A 19,810-nucleotide genomic window follows, 5' to 3' on the forward strand; every position below is an offset into this window, starting at 1 on the left:
GAGCTGGTGAGTCATTCAACTGACCGACCTGATAGACAGCAGCTGAAGGAGGCGTTGGAGGCCATGCAGGTGTGTGTGTGACAGGAGGCTGCTGAGGGAGGACGGTTCATAATAATGTCTGGAACAGAGAAAATGGAATAGCATCAAACACCTGCAAACCAAGTGTTTGATGTATTTGATACCATTCCACAAATCTGCTCCAGTCATGACCATGAGCCACTTCTCCCCAATTAAGGTGCCACCAACCTCCTGTGGTGTGTGTGTGTGTGTGTGTGTGTGTGTGTGTGTGTGTGTGTGTGTGTGTGTGTGTGTGTGTGTGTGTGTGTGTGTGTGTGTGTGTGTGTGTGTGTGTGTGTGTGTGTGTGTGTGTGTGTGTGTGTGTGTGTGTGTGTGTGTGTTTTTGTTTAACTATCCTTGTGGGTACCAGAAGTCCTCACAAGGGTAGTAAAACAAGGACAATTTGGACAAGTGGGTCCCCATGAGGACAAATGCTATTTTAATCTTAATGGTTAGATTTAGGGTCAAGGTTAGAATTAAGGTAAGGGGTTAGGTTTAGAATTAGGAGTTAGGGTTTGGTACCGTTTTAGCCTTAGTTTTAGGATTAAGTGTGTGTGTACATGCTTTCTTTAGGTTATTCCAGGTATGATCATCAACCATTGTGACATTTTTCTATTCATTCAAAAGGGCTGCTTGTGTGCATAGCTATACACTATATTATAGCTTTAATTCAGCTGCCAGGATATAATAGATGTTATTCCGATATACTGGTGTAAATACGATGTGTCTCTGAAGGACTTGGCTATGTACATCAATGAAGTGAAGAGAGACAACGAGACCTTGAAGAAGATTAGTGAATTCCAGAACTCCATCGAGAACCTTGTAAGTAACTTGATTGTTGTAAACGACAGCAATTTTCTACAATCAGCACTGATGTTTCAATCAATAATGAGTGTTGACCCTTTGTACGTTGTCTTGTTGGCGATTTAAATCGAATCATATTTTAAATCAAATTTTATTTGTCACGTGGTTCATAAACAACATGTGTAGACTAACAGTGAAATGCTTGTTTACAGGCCTTTACCAACAATTTAGAGAGAACTAAATATTAGAATATAGATGTAGAAATACACAATGAGTAACAACAAATTGGCAATATCCACAGGGTACCAGTACAGAGTGTATGTGCAGGGATACGAGGTGATTGAGGTAGATATGTACATATAACTAGGAATAAAGAGACAGATAATCAACAGTAGCAGTGGCGTATGTGATGAGTCAAAACAGTGACCCAAAAAGGGTCAATGCAGATAGTCTGGGTAGCTATTTGGTGAACTTTTTAACTAACTATTTAGCAGTCTTATGGCTTGGGGGTAGAAGCTGTTCCGGGTCATGTTGGTTCCAGACTGGTGCTGCATTCCATGCGGAATCAGAGAGAACAGTCTATGACTTGGGTTACAGCCTTTGACACTTTATTGAGATTGACAAATATGTTTTTACTGTCAAATATTTATTGAGCAACAGAGAGTGATTGCCCATCCCGCTGGCCCCGACACACTCCTTCTCCCCAATTTCATGATATCCAATTCGTAGTTACAGTCTTGTCCCATCGCTACAACTCCCGTACGGACTCGGGAGAGGCGAAGGTCAAGAGCCTCAGAATCACGACCCCGCCAAGCCGCACTGCTTCTTGACACACTGCTCGCATAACCAGGGAAGCCAGCCGCACCAATGTGTCGGAGGAAACACTGAATAAATGGCGACCGTGTCAGTGTGCATTCGCCCGGCCTGCCACAGAAGTCGCTAGAGCGTGATGGGACACGGATATCTTGGCCGACCAAACCCCTCCCCTAACCCGGACGACACTGGGACAACTGTGCCGTCTCATGGGTCTTCCGGTAGCGGCTGGCTGCGACACAGCCTGGGATCAAACCTGTATCTGTAGTGACGCCTCAAGCACTGCAGTGCCATAGACCATTGTGCCACTCGGGAGGCCTATGTGCAGATAGTTAAAGTACAAAAGGGAAAATAAATAAACATAGGATAGGTTGTGTTATAGGTTGTGTTTACAGTGGTGTTTGTTTACAATATGTCTCTCTCTCTTTCTCTCTCTCAATCTCTCCTCTCTCTGTCTCTCTCTCTCTCTGTCTCTCTCTCAATCTCTCCTCTCTCCGCTTGCGCATCCCTCGCTTCCACTTGTCGCACTCATCTGCAATTATCACGTCTCATAAATAATTTATCCTTCCGGAGTGTGAGCAGAGAATCTTTTTAAGTCTCAACGAATCCCAAACTCAAATGTGCCGTACAAGGCAGTGTTTAGTCTAACAGCAGACGCCTTCTATTTGGCCTTGATACGGGCTTTAGATGAAGCCTCAAGAGACAGCCACGGGCTGCTATTTTAGATGCACTGACTGTCTTGTCAGTCTGTCTGTCCTTGCACGTATGCTCATTGTATCACTGACATGAGGTCATTGGTGGAGCCAACACAGCCTGACGGGGGCCGTACAGCCACTAGTGAAAGAGTCATGAATGTCATAATGTTATGGTAGCAGAATAAAATGATGACTCACATTACCCATTTTGACATCTTGACGTTTAATATATCATAAATCAGTCCAGTACCTCGGTCGATGGCTAAATGTATTCATTGAGATTCCACTAGGTTCGATGAATAATTCATACGATTGCGTAAAGCAGACAACAATGTGCTGTTCTTAACCGTCGGTTAGTACCACCACTCGTATTCGGCACTGAAATAAACAGCATTGGCTACATCTGTTTTTAGACACCTTAAATGAAGGATATCTATCCAATGATTCGTCAAGAATGTAACTTCCTGTTGCTTCAGGAGCATTTGTCATACCCCATCATAACCAAAATATCTGCGTGTTTTACTCCTTAAACAAGGTATATGTAAACAAACGCTGTGTAACCTCAAAACATGGTTAAAACGATCATTTTGATATCGTGGACTGTCATTCCTTATATCTATAGCTTTGTCTATGATTTTGAGAGATCAGTGGCAGGGTGCCCGCTTTTTAACTGCTTTCGAACTGCGGATTCCAGCTTTAATCCAGGCATGTGTATATGTGACCCAAGCAGCAGGTCAAACTGGAGGAGTATGGCAGACCAAAGATAGACGGAGAGCTCAAGGTGTCCTCCATAGTTAACCGAACTAAGCAGGACCGGTGAGGAGTCAAGCTTCACTATCAAATTCAGACCTACTGAATGTGTGCGATGTGATTAACAGCCTTTCTTACACATGCGTTCAGAACTCTAACTGATGTTCTACGGTTCCCTTTCCAAGGTACATATTCCTGTTCGATAAAGTGGTCATTGTGTGCAAGCGGAAAGGCTACTGCTATGAACTGAAAGAGATCATTGAGCTGCAGTCATACAAAATGTCCGACGACCCCATGAACAACAGGGACGTGAAGAAGGTAGGCAGCAGCCTTGCGCTGCGATTTCTCCCAACACCCCGCTGAAGAGACACACTCAGTCCAGGTTATGCAATGTCTTAGCAATCATTACAAATGGTGTCCTTGAGGTAGCACTGTGGTGACGGTCACTTCAGATAAGCAGGCTCACTGGTAATGCATTGAAGTGTCCGATCTGTGTGCGTTGTGCCGGCCTGTGCTCTGCAGAACATGTAAATGCAATGAAGGTCATTTACAATACAGGGCGTGTGCATCTTCCACCAATCTAAGCATTCTTTTGAATCTGCATGTGTGGTCGTGTGCATGTGTGGTCGTGTGCATGTGTGGTCGTGTGCATGTGTGGTCGTGTGCATGTGTGGCCGTGTGCATGTGTGGCCGTGTGCATGTGTGGTCGTGTGCATGTGTGGTCGTGTGTGTAACTGGGTCTTCTCTGTTGTGTTTCTCTTTGCATGCATACCAGTCCAGTGGAAAAATGGTAAGCTGAAGCAACCCTTAACTCATCTTCTCATAGCAGCCTGTGTGTGTGTGTGTGTGTGTGTGTGTGTGTGTGTGTGTGTGTGTGTGTGTGTGTGTGTGTGTGTGTGTGTGTGTGTGTGTGTGTGTGTGTGTGTGTGTGTGTGTGTGTGTGTGTGTGTGTGTGTGTGTGTGTGTGTGTGTGTGTGTGTGTGTGTGTGTGTTGGGTGTCATGCTATGATTGCATGTGCACCCACTGGCTATGTGATTCTCTTAACCTTTTGTCAGATGCATTGCCATGAGTGAACACTGTCTCTTGGTTAGCTCCAAAGGGAATGTGTAGGCTATAGAAAGTGCAATTTGTTACAATCCTCCTCGTCTCTCCCCCACTACTCTCTCCATCTACCTCCATATTTCTTTCTCTCGACCGTCCTTTCTTCATTCTCTCTCTCTATGCAGTGGTCCTATGGCTTCTACCTGATCCACCTGCAAGGCAAGCAGGGCTTTCAGTTCTTCTGTAAAACAGAGGACACCAAGAGGAAATGGATGGAGCAGTTTGAGATGGCCATGTGGGTACAGTAGTAGGCCTATAGAAGCAGCATGCAGCCGAGTGGATCTTTCAGACTAATCAGATCCATTTCATTAACACTCACTATGTATCATGTATGTTTCCTCCAATCCCAAAGGTCAAACATCAAGCCGGAGAAAGCCACGGCCAATCAGCACAACTTCCAGATGCACACGTTTGAGAAGAACACCAACTGCCGAGCTTGCAAGATGCTGCTGAGGTGACCAGCCGCAGGGCTCCTCCCATGTCCCGGGCCTTGTCATGCACTTAGTTGACAGCACTGTTTTCTAAAGGGATGTTAGTGGTACTTACTGCCGCTCCACACTTACTTTGATATTCAGTCTGTTGAGCTTGCCAGCCTGTCTAAACTCCCTGAATGACAAATCACTCAGCCTTTGAGTCTTTTTGATTTGACTGACAGCTAGAACACCCACGGAAACACTCTAAAAGCCAACCATTACAGTAGGCCTGCATCTAAGTTGACAATGTGAGTGCAGCTCCAGCGCTATGCTGTGCACTCTTCTGACTTCTACTACAGTGGCTGTCTACACTCTACACTCCATGCAATGTATTGACCCAAAAACGACATAGTAGCAACGCTGACCTAAATTCCCACCCCGTGCTGTGGAAGGGACCAGTGTGCTGCTACCTCTAGCTGCTAACTGCTAATTTCATCAGTAGCCCCAGTGTTTTAGTCTGATGTATGGTGCTGGCTATTGGACATGACAGCGTATACACTGCAGAGCATACACGTGCCGTATTTTACATAATGTAGAACGTAATCCACTTGATTGTGTGGCCTGAAAAAAAGAGTGGAACGCTTACGGTGGATGTAGTACATTGGATTTATGGCTATTTTAGCGGGGGCTTTTATTCACAGTGACAGTCAGTTAACACAAATAGACAGTGTTTGTCCACCCAGGCATCAAACCTGAAGCTTTTGTAAGAGTAGTGTATAGTGCATTCGGAAAGTGTTCAGAACCTTTGACCTCTTCCACATTTAGTTATATTACAGCCATATTCTAAAATGGATTCAATTATTAGTTTTTTTTCATCAATCTACACACAATAACCCATAATGTCAAAGCAGATTGATTACCCCCCCCCCAGAAATACCTCATTTACATAAGTATTCAACCCATTTTCTATGAGACTCATAATTGAGCTCAGGTGCATCATGTTTTTATTGATCAATCCTTCAGATGTTTCTACAAATTGACTGGAGTTCACCTGTGGTAAATTCAATTGATTGGAAAGGATTTGGAAAGGCACACAGCTGTCTATATAAGGTCCAACATTTGACACTACATGTCAGAGCAGTTTCGCTGTGGAAATAGGAGAACCTTCCAGAAGGACAATCATCTCTGCAGCACTCCACCAATCAGGCCTTTATGGTAGAGTGGCCAGACGGAAGCAACTCCTCAGTAAAGGGCACATGACGACCTACTTGGAGTTTGCCAAAAGGCATCTAAAGACTCTCAGACCATTAGAAACATGGTGATGGCAGCACCATGCTGTGGAGATGTCTTTCAGCGGCAGGGACTGGGAGACTCGTCAGGATCGAGGGAAATATGAACGGAGCAAAGTACAGAGAGATCCTTGATGAAAACCTGCTCCAGAGCGCTCAGGACCTCAGACTGGGGTGAAGGTTCACCTTCCAACAGGACAACAACCCTAAGCACACAGCCAAGACAACAACGCAGGAGTGGCTTCGGGAAGTCTCAGAATGTCCTTGAGTGGCCCAGCCAGAGCCAAGGACTTGAAGCCGATCAAACATCTCTGGAGAGACCTGAAAATAGCTGTGCAGCGACGCTCCCCATCCTAACTGACAGAGCTTGAGAGGATCTGCAGAGAACAATGGGAGAACCTCCCCAAATACAGGTGTGCCACATTTGTAGCGTCATACCCAAGAAGATTTGAGGCTGTAATCACTGCCAAAAGTGCTTCAACAAAGTGCTGAGTAAAGTGTCTGAATACTTGTAAATGTACCTCAGTAACAATGGCGCGGAGAAGAAGGCTGACATTTTACGTGTCCCCAACCGATTGTGTTTTTTTGTTTGTTTGCGTTGTTTGTAACTTATGTTTTTACTTATTTTGTACATAATGTTGCTGCTACCGTCTCTTATGACTGAAAAGAACGTCTGAACATCAGGACTGCGATTACTCACCACGGAATGGCAGAATCCTTTTTTTCCTTTAACGAGTCTGATGAGCCCGACTCGAATGATATACTGCTTTCTCGGGAACAGGCCCAGATCCCCATGATTTGCGTGAAGAGGAGACGGAGAAAAAGGGGCCAGAGGGCAGGCGGCCTTCTGAGAATTCGTAGGCGATCGAATAAACCCCCACTTCCTTCCATTCTGCTAGCAAACGTACACTCTTTGGAGAGTAAAATTGATGACCTACGCGGAAGATTAAACTACAAACCGGACATTCAAAATGGTAATATCTTATGCTTCACTGAGTCGTGATTGAACGACGACATTATCAACATACAGCTGGCTGGTTATACGCTGTATCGGCAGGACAGAACAGCGGCGTCTGTTAAGACAAGGGGCGGCGGACATTGTATTTTTGTATTTAACAGCTGGTGCACAATATCTAAGGAAATCTCGAGTTATTGCTCGTCTGAGGTAGAGTATCTCATGATAAGCTGTAGACCACACTATCTACCTAGAGAGTTCATCTGTATTTTCGTAGCTGTCTACATACCACCACAGACAGAGGCTGGCACTAAAGCAGCATTGATTGAGCTGTATACGGCCATAAGTAAACAGGAAAACACTCATCCAGCGGCGGCGCTCCTAGTGGCCGAGGACTTTATTGCAGGGAAACTTAAATCCGTTTTACCAAATTTCTATCAGCATGTTAAATGTGCAACCAGAGGGGGAAAAACTCTGGACCACCTTTACTCCACACACAGAGACGCATACACAGCTCTCCCTCGCCCTCCATTTGGCAAATATGATCATAATTCTATCCTTCTGATTCTTGCTTACGAGCAAAAATTTAAGCAGGAAGCACCAGTGATTAGATCAATAAAAAGTGGTCAGATGAAGCAGATGCTAAGCTACAGTACTGTTTTGCTAGCACAGACTGGAATATGTTCTGGGATTCCCCCAATGGCATCGAGGAGTACACCACATCAGTCATTGGCTTCATCAATAAGTGCATCGATGACGTCGTCCCCATGGTGATCGTACGTACATACACCAACCAGAAGCCATGGATTACAGGCAACATCCGCACTGAGCTAAAGGCTAGAGCTGCTGCTTTCAAGGAGCGGGACTCTAACCCAGAAGCTTATAAGAAATCCCGCTATGCCCCCGACGAACCATCAAACAGGCAAAGCGTCAATACAGGACTAAATCGAATCGTACTACACCGGCTCTGATGCTCGTCGGGCGTCGGGCTTGCAAACCATTACAGACTACAAAGGGAAGCACAGCCGAGAGCTGCCCAGTGACATGAGCCTACCAGACGCGCTAAACTACTTCCATGCTCGCTTCGAGGCAAATAACACTGAAACATGCATGAGAGCAACAGCTGTTCCAGAAGAGTGTGGGATCACGCTCTCCGCAGCCGATGCGAATAAGACTTTTAAACAGGTCATCATTTACAAGGCTGCGGGGCCAGATGGATTACCAGGACATGTACTGCGAGCATGCGCTGACCAACTGGCAAGTGTCTTCACTGACATTGTCAACCTCTCCCTGTCCGAGTCTGTAATACCAACATGTTTTAAGCAGACCACCATGGTGCCTGTGCCCAAGAACACTATGGTAACCTGCCTAAATGTCTACTGACCCGTAGCCATGAAGTGCTTTGAAAGGCTGGTCATGGCTGACATCAACACCATTATCCCAGAAACCCTAGACCCACTCCATTTTGCATACCTCCCCAACAGATCCACAGAGGATGCAATCTTTATTGCACTCCACACTGGCCTTTCCCATTTGGACAAAAGGAACACCTATGTGAGAATGCTATTCATTGACTACAGCTCAGCGTTCAACACCATTGTGCCCTCAAAGCTCATCAATAATTCTAAGGACCCTGGGACTAAACACCTCCCTCTGCAACTGGATCCTGGACTTCATGACAAGCCGCCCCCAGGTGGTAAGGGTAGGTAACAACACATCCGCCACGCTCATTCTCAACACAGGGGCCCCTCAGGGGTGCGTGCTCAGTCTCCTCCTGTACTCCCTGTTCACTCATGACTGCACGGCCAGTCACAACTCCAACACCATCATTAAGTTTGCCGATGACACAACAGTGGTGGGCCTGATCACCGACAGCAATGAAACAGCCCATAGGGACCTGGCCGTGTGGTGCCAGGATAACAACCTATTCCTCAACGTGATCAAGACAAAGTAGATGATTGAGGACTACAGGAAAAAGAGGACAGAGCACGCCCCCATTCTCATCGATGGGGCTGCAGTGGAGCAGGTTGAGAGCTTCAAGTTCCTTGGTGTCCACATCACCAACAAACTAACATGGTCCAAGCACACCAAGACGTGCCCTTTGTGAATAGGGTACGACAAAACCTATTCCCCCTCAGGAGACTGAAAAGATTTGGCATGGGTCCTCAGATCCTCAGAAGTTTCTACAGCTGCACCATCGAGAGCATGGTTGCATCACTGCCTGGTATGGCAACTGCTCAGCCTCCTACCGCAAGGCACAGCAGAGGGTAGTGCGAACGGCCCAGTACATCACTGGGGCCAAGCTTCCTGCCATCCAGGACCTCTATACGAAGCAGTGTCAGAGGAAAGCCCCAAAAATTGTTAAAGACTCCAGCCACCCTAGTCATAGACTGTTCACTCTGCTACCGCATGGCAAGCAGTACCGGAGCACCAAGTCTAGGTCCAAGAGGCTTCTTAACAGCTTCTATTCCCTAGCCATAAGTCTCCTGAACACCCAATCGAATGGCTACCCAGACGGCTAATGGCTATTTGTTTTCCCCTCTTTTACACTGCTGCTACCTGTACTCTACCTGTACATATTACCTCAACTAACCGGTTCCCCCGCACATTGACTCTGTACCGGTACCCCACTGTATATGGTCTCACTATTGTTACTTTACTGCTGCTCTTTAAATACTTGTTACTTTTATTCCTTATTCTTATCCATATTTTTTCGAACTACATTGTTGGTTAGGGGCTTGGAAGTAAGCATTTCACTACTGTTGGTCTACTGTTGTTGTATTCGGCGCATGTGACTAATACAATTTGATTTGATTTGAAATGTGATATATCAGTTTTTTTTATAACTTAGCGAAAATGTATAAAACCTGTTTTTGCTTTATCTATATGGTGTATTGTGTGTAGATTGAAGAGGGGGAAAAGACAATGTGATCAATTTTAGAATAAGGCTGTAACGTAACAAAATGTAGGAAAAGTCAAGGGGTCTGAATACTTTCCAAATGCACAGCATCCCATATGGTGCATGTTGCACAGTATATTCTATTTAGAGTAGTGTTTAGATAAAGACAGGTCCTAGCTGGTCAGGAATGATTCTGTGCATGATTGGCTTGTCAGTGTCTGTCTTTTCCTCACCCCTTACCCCCCCCCCCACACTGTCTGTGTCTCCAGGGGGATCTTCTACCAGGGGTACTACTGTTCCCGCTGTGGGACTGGAGCTCATAAAGAGTGTCTAGAGTGCATCACCATCTGCAAAATCAGTAGGTTTACTTTACACTCAACTCCAGTACTATACATTACAGTGGAACTACACAGGTAACTCCATGTGAAGTGTTACTGACAAGTCTCCCTCGATAGACTGTCCAATGGGACATGAATAAATACTGAGTTGTAACATTTTGTTGACCGACTGCTCCTGCTCTTCCTCATCCTTTCTCTTTCTCTCTCATTTTTTTCAGATCCACTCGACACGGTGAGTGTCCCCACCCCCCGCTTCTTAGACATTCACCTTTCGAAAAATGCAATCTAATGTATCATGAAGAAGTTCTCATATTGCTGTTTTTTTAAATAAATGATTGATACATCTGTTTGGTTGTGTAGCATCCTCACGCTATAACTCCCTTATCTTGACCCTGTTATGTGCTGATTTTTCCTTTTTCAGGACCTCGGACTACCGTCATCAGGTAGGAATGCTGTGTATACAGGAAGTCACACAGCACAGTGTAATGTTACTCAGTCAGAAATCAAAACAATGTACAGCAGACTTCGACAAAGATTGCTCTCAAGCTGTCAAACTAATTTGAAGTTGTTTGGAAGGTGGATTAGAGCTACAGCTCTCTGCTTCCATCTAGTGGAAGACTACAATGCAAGCGCTGATTGAGTAGACTAATACAAGCGATGGAAGTGTTGAGATGTATATGGAGAATTCTGTATAGTCTTCATAGCCCATTGGAAGAGTGTTTAGTTTATCTTACAGAATGCATTTGATCCTGACTTCAGGCCCGAAGATGGTAGCAGTAAGGAACTATCATGGGACGCCTGTTCCTCCGGGGAAGACTCCACTCTCCTTCCAGACAGGGGACTTCATCGAGCTGCTGAAGGGGGAACCTGACACCACCTGGTGGGAGGTAAAATCACTCCCTCCCCCCTATAAATAGTGACTATAGGTTATCACCTAACATACACATTCTGAGGAACATTCATATCATTATCCTATATCCATCCATAGCAGCAGAGTTGTTGTATATCAACACCTAGTGTCTCTTTCCCAGGGAAAGCTTATCCAAACCCAGAAGAGTGGCTTCTTTCCTAACAACTGTGTAAAGCCTTGTTTGGACCCCAAGGTAAAATACCCCTCAAACATACACATTAATTCACTCACTAATGATTTTACTCTATTTATGAACTCTCTAACGCTGATTTTGTTGTTATCACCACAGCCTTTGTTCCAGTCCTTCCCCAGCCGGCAGCCCTCAAGGGAAACAGACTACTATGGATACCCCTGGTATGACCCTTCACCTTGGATACATCATACATGTTTCAAAAGTTTGGATGTCCTCATTTTGAAATTATGATTCAGTGTAGTTTGAAAGTACTATCTTCTTATTTCTCTGCAGTAAATCAATTGTATTACTGTGGTATTATGTTAAGACAGTGCATTACTATGTTAAGACAGAGCATTACTATGTTAAGACAGTGTATTACTACATTAAGACAGTGTATTACTTTGTTAGACAGTGTATTACTATGTTAAGTCAGTGTATTACTATGTTAAGACAGGATATTACTATGCTAGGACGGTGTATTACTATGCTAGGACGGTGTATTACCATGCTAGGACGGTGTATTACTATGCTAGGACGGTGTATTACTATGCTAGGACGGTGTATTACTATGCTAGGACGGTGTATTACTATGCTAGGACGGTGTATTACTATGCTAGGACGGTGTATTACTATGCTAGGACCTTGTATTACTATGCTAGGACGGTGTATTAATATGCTAGGACGGTGTATTACTATGCTAGGACGGTGTATTACTATGCTAGGACGGTGTATTACTATGCTAGGACGGTGTATTACTATGCTAGGACGGTGTATTACTATGCTAGAACGGTGTATTATTATGCTAGGACGGTGTATTACTATGCTAGGACGGTGTATTACTATGCTAGGACGGTGTATTACTATGCTATGACGGTGTATTACTATGCTAGGACGGTGTATTATTATGCTAGAACGGTGTATTACTATGCTAGGACGGTGTATTACTATGCTAGGACGGTGTATTACTATGCTATGACGGTGTATTACTATGCTAGGACGGTGTATTACTATGTGTATCTGTAGTCCTTCAAGGACCTGTGTTCCCCCTCAATGTCCCGTCAGGTTTGCTGGCAACATGGAGCGGACACAGGCTGACAACCTGTTGAAGTCCCACAGCAGTGGAACATACCTGATCAGAGAGAGGACTGCTGAGGCAGAGAGGTTCGCCATCAGCATCAAGTGAGTGTTGTTTACCATTTGCCCGAAGAAAGGTAAATAACAGGAGACTTCTCTGTATCTCTAACACTACCAAACCTCCATTCCTTTGCGTACTTTATAGTGCAAGTCAATTTATTGAATGACTTTGTAGTGTACAGTCGTGGCCAAAAGTTTTGAGAATGACACAAATATGAATTTTCACAAAGTCTGCTGCTTCAGTGTCTTTAGATATTTTGTCAGATCTTACTATGGAAAACTGAAGTATAATTACAAGCATTTCATAAGTGTCAAAGGCTTTTATTGACAATTACATGAAGTTGATGCAAAGAGTCAATATCTGCAGTGTTGACCCTTCTTTTTCAAGACCTCTACAATCCACCCTGGCATGCTGTCAATTAACTTCTGGGCCACATCCTGACTGATGGCAGCCCATTCTTGCATAATCAATGTTTGGAGTTTGTCAGAATTTGAGGGATTTTGTTTGTCCACCCGCCTCTTGAGGATTGACCACAAGTTCTCAATGGGATTAAGGTCTGGGGAGTTTCCTGGCCATGGACCCACAATATCAATGTTTTGTTCCCCGATCCACTTAGTTATCACTTTTGCCTTATGGCAAGGTGCTGGAAAAGGCATTGTTCATCACCAAACTGTTCCTGGATGGTTGGGAGAAGTTGCTCTCGGAGGATGTGTTGGTACCATTATTTATTCATGGCTGTGTTCTTAGGCAAAATTGTGAGTGAGCCCACTCCCTTGGCTGAGAAGCAACCCCACACATGAATGGTCTCAGGATGCTTTACTGTTGGCATGACACAGGACTGATGGTAGCGCTCACCTTGTCTTCTCCGGACAAGCTTTTTTCCGGATGCCCCAAACAATCGGAACAGGGATTCATCAGAGAAAATGACTTTACTCCAGTCCTCAGCAGTCCAATCCCTGTACCTTTTGCAGAATATCAGTCTGTCCCTGATGTTTTCCCTGGAGAGAAGTGGCTTCTTTGCTGCCCTTCTTGACACCAGGCCATCCTACAAAAGTCTTCACCTCACTGTGCGTGCAGATGCACTCTCACCTGCCTGCTGCCATTCCTGAGCAAGCTCTGTACTGGTGGTGCCCCGATCCTGCAGCTGAATCAACTTCAGGAGACGGTCCTGGCACTTACTGAACTTTCTTGGGCGCCCTGAAACCTTCTTCACAACAATTGAACTGCTCTCCTTGAAGTTCTTGATGATCCGGTAAATGGTTGATTTAGGTGTAATCTTACTGGCAGCAATATCCTTGCCTGTGAAGTCCTTTTTTTGCAAAGCAATGATGACGGCACGTGTTTACTTGCAGGTAACCATGATTGACAGAGGAAGAACAATGATTCCAAGCACCCCCTCCAAGCTTCCAGTCTGTTATACAAACTCAACCAGCATGACAGAGTGATCTCCAGCCTTGTCCTCGTCAACACTCACACCTGTGTTAACGAGAGAATCACTGACATGATGTCAGCTGGTCCTTTTGTGGCAGGGCTGAAATGCAGTGGAAATGTTTTGGGGGGAATCAGTTCATTTGCATGGCAAAGAGGGACTTTGCAATTAATTGCAATTAATCTGGTCACTCAATCATACAAACTGAGGCAGCAGACTTTGTGAAAATTAATATTTGTGTCATATTTGGCCACGACTGTACATTATTGTCAGGAAGTTGTCATACAGTTTGGGATGCCTTTAGAGGTAGCGTTCCCTATCCTGTGATTCCTCTCTAGTCACTGCAGTACTTTTGTTTCCGACAGGTTCAATGAGGAAGTGAAGCACATTAAAGTCATTGAGAAAGACAGCTGGATCCACATCACTGAGGCTAAGAAGTTTGAGAGTCTACTGGTAATATAGCTTTCATCAATCAATCACATAATGTCCCCTTACTACTTCTAATGCTTATATGATTAATGAAGGACCCTATTGCTTCTTCCTCTTGTGTTTCGTCTGACAGGAGTTGGTGGAGTACTATCAGTCTCATTCGCTGAAGGAGAGTTTCAAGCTGCTAGACACGACTTTACGATATCCCTACAAATCTAAAGAACGGGGGCCGGCGTCGCGGGCCAGCACCCGCTCTCCAGGTGAGCCCATCCCTGGTGAGCCTTCTTCCTCCCTCTTCCTCTACTCTCTGACAATACAGACATCCCTACTCAGAGTTAGTGCATGCATTCTTACAGAGTGTGCAGGGCTATGGGCACAGAATTAACTGACAGGGACAGGCTGCCGGTTTGTTTCTCCTCCCGCCCCTCTCCTCCCAGAACAGGAGACACCAAGCCAGGCCAGTCATCCTGCAGGGCTCGGTCCCTCCCAGAGTCACCACTTCCCCTGACCTAACCAACCCGCCAAAGAGAGAGTGAGGGGGGAAGGCTGGGCTGGGGCTCCTGGCAGCTGTCTCAGGCCCTGAGCTGGCTGGCTGGCCAGCTGAATAGGCTCTGTTGAACACTCTCCATCATTAGATGTGTAATAAATGATTTGGCTCTGCTCTCTGCTCTGGCCAGCCTCCCACATAGTCTTTCTCCCTCTCCAGCCAGGTCCATCTGGCACAAACAACACATTTTTCTCCCTCCATTTTTCTGGTCAGTGTGTGGAAATGGATGGAGAGATGAATGGGAGCGTGTGTGTGCCGTGTGTGTGTCGTGTGTGTGTGTGGTTTAGAGGTGTTGGAAGGGGTGTGCTTCAGGGCAGAGGATAGGGGCTGGCTGGCCAGGAGCAGGATTTAGCGCCTCTGGTGTCTTGGACATTTGTCAAGGTTGTTTTTTTAGTGTGTGAGGCATGGGTATGAAATGGAGTATTGTTTTTCTCCCTCTATTTTTCTCCCATGGGGACTATCTGTCCAAAGCCCGGTGTGTTAGCTGGCCAGAGATCAAGGTGGCCATTGCACGCTCCCTAATGAATTTCCTTTCTCTCTCTCTCTTTCTGTCTTTCTTGTTCTCTCCTCCACTGCCTGTCTCAGCAGCCATTGGCGCTTCCTACAACTTCTCCTTCCTCAGTCCTCAGGGTCTAAACTTCTCCTCTCAGAGCTCAGCCCCCTTCTGGTCAGGTACTCTCTCCTCCCTTTTCTTCAGCTCTTGTTCCTCTTCCCTCTAGCAAAGCCACCTCTCCTCTCGTTTCACATCCCTTTTCATCCCGTACTCTTTCATAGCTGCTGTCATAGGTTCTCATCTCTGTCGTCACGTGTCATCACTGTGCATTACATTGTTTGGAGCATATGGGATGTGCGACTTTATCTTTGTGTGTCATCACCGTGCCATCATTGAGTAGAGCATTGAATGAACTGGTTTCTTTAGAAAGTCAACTTGAATCAAGGTGCAGAATCCATCTCCTCTGTATGACTCCTGCACCATCCTCTCCTCCAACCCTAATCTCCACTACTGTCTGGTAATGTTGTGCCCTCTCCCACGATCTTTATCTGTGGGCCACCAATGTGTCTGGTCTCTCTGCACTGTTATCCCACGGACTCGCTCTGATGTCATTGCTGCAGTATTCACGCCGAGGGTGGTCAGCACAGCGGTGGCCAGGTACAACTTTGCAGCACGGGACATGAGAGAGCTGTCTCTCAGAGAAGGGGACATCGTCAAGATCTACAGCAAGATTGGAGGAGACCAGGGGTGGTGGAAGGGAGAGGCCAATGACAGGGTGAGAGAGAACAAATATAGGAGGGGCTTAAGAGATGTTATTCATGATATTACAATGTTCTTGCTATAGCAATTGCTGTGTAATTACACAGGTATGAGAGAGTCTTAATATACAGGGTTTCCGCAAAGTGAAGTCTACAATGTTGTCTAATCTAGCATTTGCCTCACTGAAATCTAGAAGGCTTTTCTTTAGGCTACAGTATTAGATTTTTTCCAAGTTTCTGATCTCATTGTTGACATTTCAGATTGGCTGGTTTCCCTCAACGTACGTTGACGAAGAAGGAGTTCAGTGAGGCTCTGATGTCACCACGGCCCCAGTCCAATCACGTCCCACCTCGCTCCACAGTCCTCAGAGAGGACTAGTTGGTTTCCAGGGAAACACCATGTGGAATACTTTTTGCTGGATACTGATTTTGCAGTGAACAACGTTTCTACTCCGGTTTTCTTCCTACTTGTACGCATCGGCTTTGCTTATGTTGTTTTTTTGTAAGATCTTGTCCTGTTTGATCTCTGTGAGGAATTGTATGGAGGCCCAACACACAGTACATACAGATACTGGGAACCTATAGTTTTATTACATAGATAGACTCCTCCTTTGTTGCAGGTCTATGGGAGGGGCTAATATAATGTATAGATAATTTATTTAACAGAGATCCTAACAATTATTGTGTGTTGTTGAGATTAGCAACACAGCAGACAGAAAGAAAAAGAACCAGACACAGGTTTGTGTCTTTTTGCCGGAAGATTTTGCCTTAGTTGTCATGGCGATGCCTTGAAGGCTTACAGGAGAGATGGAAGGAGAAATGGCCTTGCGCGCGCACACACACACACACACACACACACACACACACACACACACACACACACACACACACACACACACACACACACACACACACACACACACACACACACACACACACACACACACACACACACACTTGCCCTTGCCTTTGAAGTGTGGTCAATGCTCACAGGATTCGCCAGCTTTCAGTCGAGCTCTACCCATCCATCCTCTACTACACAGTGGACTATGGATGGAGAAGAAGAGAGAAGGGGGCGATGGACCATTTGGGATTGCTCCAGTCGTCAACACTCTATGTGACTGGTGCAAGAAGGGAGTTAGTTCATTCATTCGTCCCCCTCGCCGACTTAAGACAGACAGTGGCCCTCAGAAACATTGCACTGGAGTCGGGGAATTAACGGTCCCTGTCGCAGCCAAAAAACACAGCGACCCACTGAAAGGTGTAATGTTAGGTAGAATGGGTGTACAGATAGAAGGTTCACATCAGTCTCAGCACTTTACGTCTGTGGGATCTCCTCACAATCAACAGGATGCAAAAAGGGAAACTTTAAGTCAGTCCAACACCCACTTAATGCACTGAAAATCTATCTTGGTGTTCAATGTTTTTGTTGTTTTTATTTTGTTTGATTTTGAACGAGACATTTACCTGCTGGAAACTGGACCAACCTGAATTATTTTCAAGCCAAATGCCAACCTCTTTTTATTAATGTCCGCATGAACTTTAACCTAGATGTTTGTATTATCAGTTTGTTTGTACCTTGCCTTATTTTACAAATGGACACATGGTACTGGGACCTTAGCAAGTTTACAATTGAAATCAAATGTTGTTGATTTGGTGACTGGCGAAGTAATATGGCAGCTCAACATCATACTATGATGATCTACCTGAACATCATACTATGATGATCTACCTGAACATCATACTATGATGATCTACCTGAACATCATACTATGATGATCTACCTGAACATCATACTATGATGATCTACCTGAACATCATACTATGATGATCTACCTGAACATCATACTATGATGATCTACCTGAACATAATACTATGATGATCTACCTGAACATAATATGAAGGTGTCACAATATGGACATATTGTATGCAGTCATACATTTTCTAGCTCCAAGGGAAAACAGTGCAGCTACACTGGATCATTGGCTGAATGACCACATGCATTTAATTAGAAGATACAGATGGCTGCCATATACCCTGGTCCCATCCCAGGTCAGTTGCCAAGTAGGCTACCCACAATAATCTACTGACCAGAAGGATTCAAACAATGATGTTGGCTGACAAACTAAGACTGATGTGGTGGAAGAGGAAAGAGTTTCTGACCATATGTGACTGTGTGCATTCCAAAGGCCCACAACTCCCAAATACAACTCCTGCCATCTAGGATTGAAGGAGTACTTGTTAGCTAGGGGGGAGGGGGGGGGGATTACTTAGTCACTGTTTGTGTAGTGGAGAAACCCCATTGCATGTGGTAATAGATATTTCATCTCCTGTCAGTACATCTTCAAAAAATTACTTAATCGTGTACATTTTTTGGAACGGTCGAGTATTTCCAAAATGAGGTCTATCATGAAATAAATGTTTCTCTTTTTGCCTAAATTTGATGTTTCTGTTTTTATGAGCTAAATCATCTTTTATTGTTCTTTTTTTATTTTTTAACAAAGCCTTGTCAAATACCTAATACAGTCCCTAATATGTCCAGATGTCATTTGGAACTTTGAGAAGTCAGAGGGAAATGTGATGGCTTATAGGCGCCATCTTGTGGACGTCTGATGACACAACAACATGAGGAGCAGCTGTTAGCATATTGAACGTGAGAATACAACATCTGGGCTGGCTACGCATGACTAGTTTGCCCCACTTCTTCAGGTGGTAAGTCTGTACACTGTTTCACATGGCCTATTTAATGACATTGGATGAAGAATGAAGAAGTTTTTTTACACTCCCATGTAATGCAGTGTGTGTGTCACTTCTAGTCGCTTCGATGACTGATTACAGAGTAGGGACGTTTATGTGTGCCACACACACACGCACGCACACACACCACGCACGCACACACACGCACACACACCACGCACACACACACACACACGCACACACACACACACACACACACACACACACATAATAAAGTGCTGCTATAAGGACAAAATGTTCAAGTATTAAACTAGTGCACATTTCCAGAAAATGACGAGCTTAACACAGTTACAAACTGATTTCAGACTTCAGAACTCTGATAGGTTTATATCCTGATGCCTGCACTGCACAGTAAAGGATATCATCATTGACGACAGTGATTGAGTGACTGACTGACGACAGTGATTGAGTGACTGACTGAATGACTGACGACAGTCAGTGACTGACTGACGACATTGAGTGAGTGACTGACTGAATGACTGACGACAGTCAGTGACTGACTGACGACAGTGAGTGAGTGAGTGAGTGACTGAATGACTGACGACAGTCAGTGACTGACTGACGACATTGAGTGAGTGACTGACTGGCTGACGACATTGAGTGAGTGATTGACTGGCTGACGACATTGAGTGAGTGACTGACTGACTGACGACATTGAGTGAGTGACTGACTGGCTGACGACATTGAGTGAGTGACTGACTGACTGACGACATTGAGTGAGTGACTGACTGGCTGACGACAGTGGGTGACTGACTGAGGGAATGACTGATGACAATGAGTGAGTGACTGACTGACTGACTTGACAAGAGTGAGTGAGATACTGACTGATGTCAATGAGTGAGTGACTGACTGGTGACAATGAGTAAGTGACTGAATGACGACAGTGGGTGACTGACTGAGACTGACTGGTGACAATGAGTAAGTGACTGAATGACGACAGTGGGTGACTGACTGAGGGACTGACTGGTGACAATGAGTAAGTGACTGAATGACGACAGTGGGTGACTGACTGAGACTGACTGGTGACAATGAGTAAGTGACTGAATGACGACAGTGGGTGA

General features: G+C 45.1%; 1 protein-coding gene across 11 annotated transcripts in view; it reads left to right on the plus strand.

Annotated features, from left to right (window-relative positions):
- The window catches only part of LOC124006706 (guanine nucleotide exchange factor VAV2-like), a 258,452-nt gene extending 240,782 nt beyond the window's left edge, over positions 1 to 17,670 (plus strand). For 2 of the 11 annotated variants that reach the window (XM_046316798.1, XM_046316801.1), the window contains 18 exons: positions 1 to 69; positions 793 to 879; positions 3,097 to 3,185; positions 3,305 to 3,437; positions 3,895 to 3,909; positions 4,347 to 4,456; positions 4,574 to 4,675; positions 10,047 to 10,135; positions 10,334 to 10,347; positions 10,537 to 10,558; positions 10,875 to 11,002; positions 11,147 to 11,218; positions 11,315 to 11,379; positions 12,263 to 12,379; positions 14,130 to 14,217; positions 14,327 to 14,468; positions 15,854 to 16,008; positions 16,253 to 17,670. In XM_046316798.1, coding sequence (XP_046172754.1) covers positions 1 to 69; positions 793 to 879; positions 3,097 to 3,185; positions 3,305 to 3,437; positions 3,895 to 3,909; positions 4,347 to 4,456; positions 4,574 to 4,675; positions 10,047 to 10,135; positions 10,334 to 10,347; positions 10,537 to 10,558; positions 10,875 to 11,002; positions 11,147 to 11,218; positions 11,315 to 11,379; positions 12,263 to 12,379; positions 14,130 to 14,217; positions 14,327 to 14,468; positions 15,854 to 16,008; positions 16,253 to 16,300 — 1,545 coding nt within the window. In that variant the 3' untranslated portion in view covers positions 16,301 to 17,670. The other 9 variants (XM_046316803.1, XM_046316804.1, XM_046316807.1 and 6 more) reach the window with 8 other exon arrangements.
- Positions 17,671 to 19,810: the final 2,140 nt, after the last annotated feature.

Source organism: Oncorhynchus gorbuscha, linkage group LG20, assembly GCF_021184085.1.
Source record: "Oncorhynchus gorbuscha isolate QuinsamMale2020 ecotype Even-year linkage group LG20, OgorEven_v1.0, whole genome shotgun sequence".
NCBI classification, from domain to species: domain Eukaryota; kingdom Metazoa; phylum Chordata; class Actinopteri; order Salmoniformes; family Salmonidae; genus Oncorhynchus; species Oncorhynchus gorbuscha.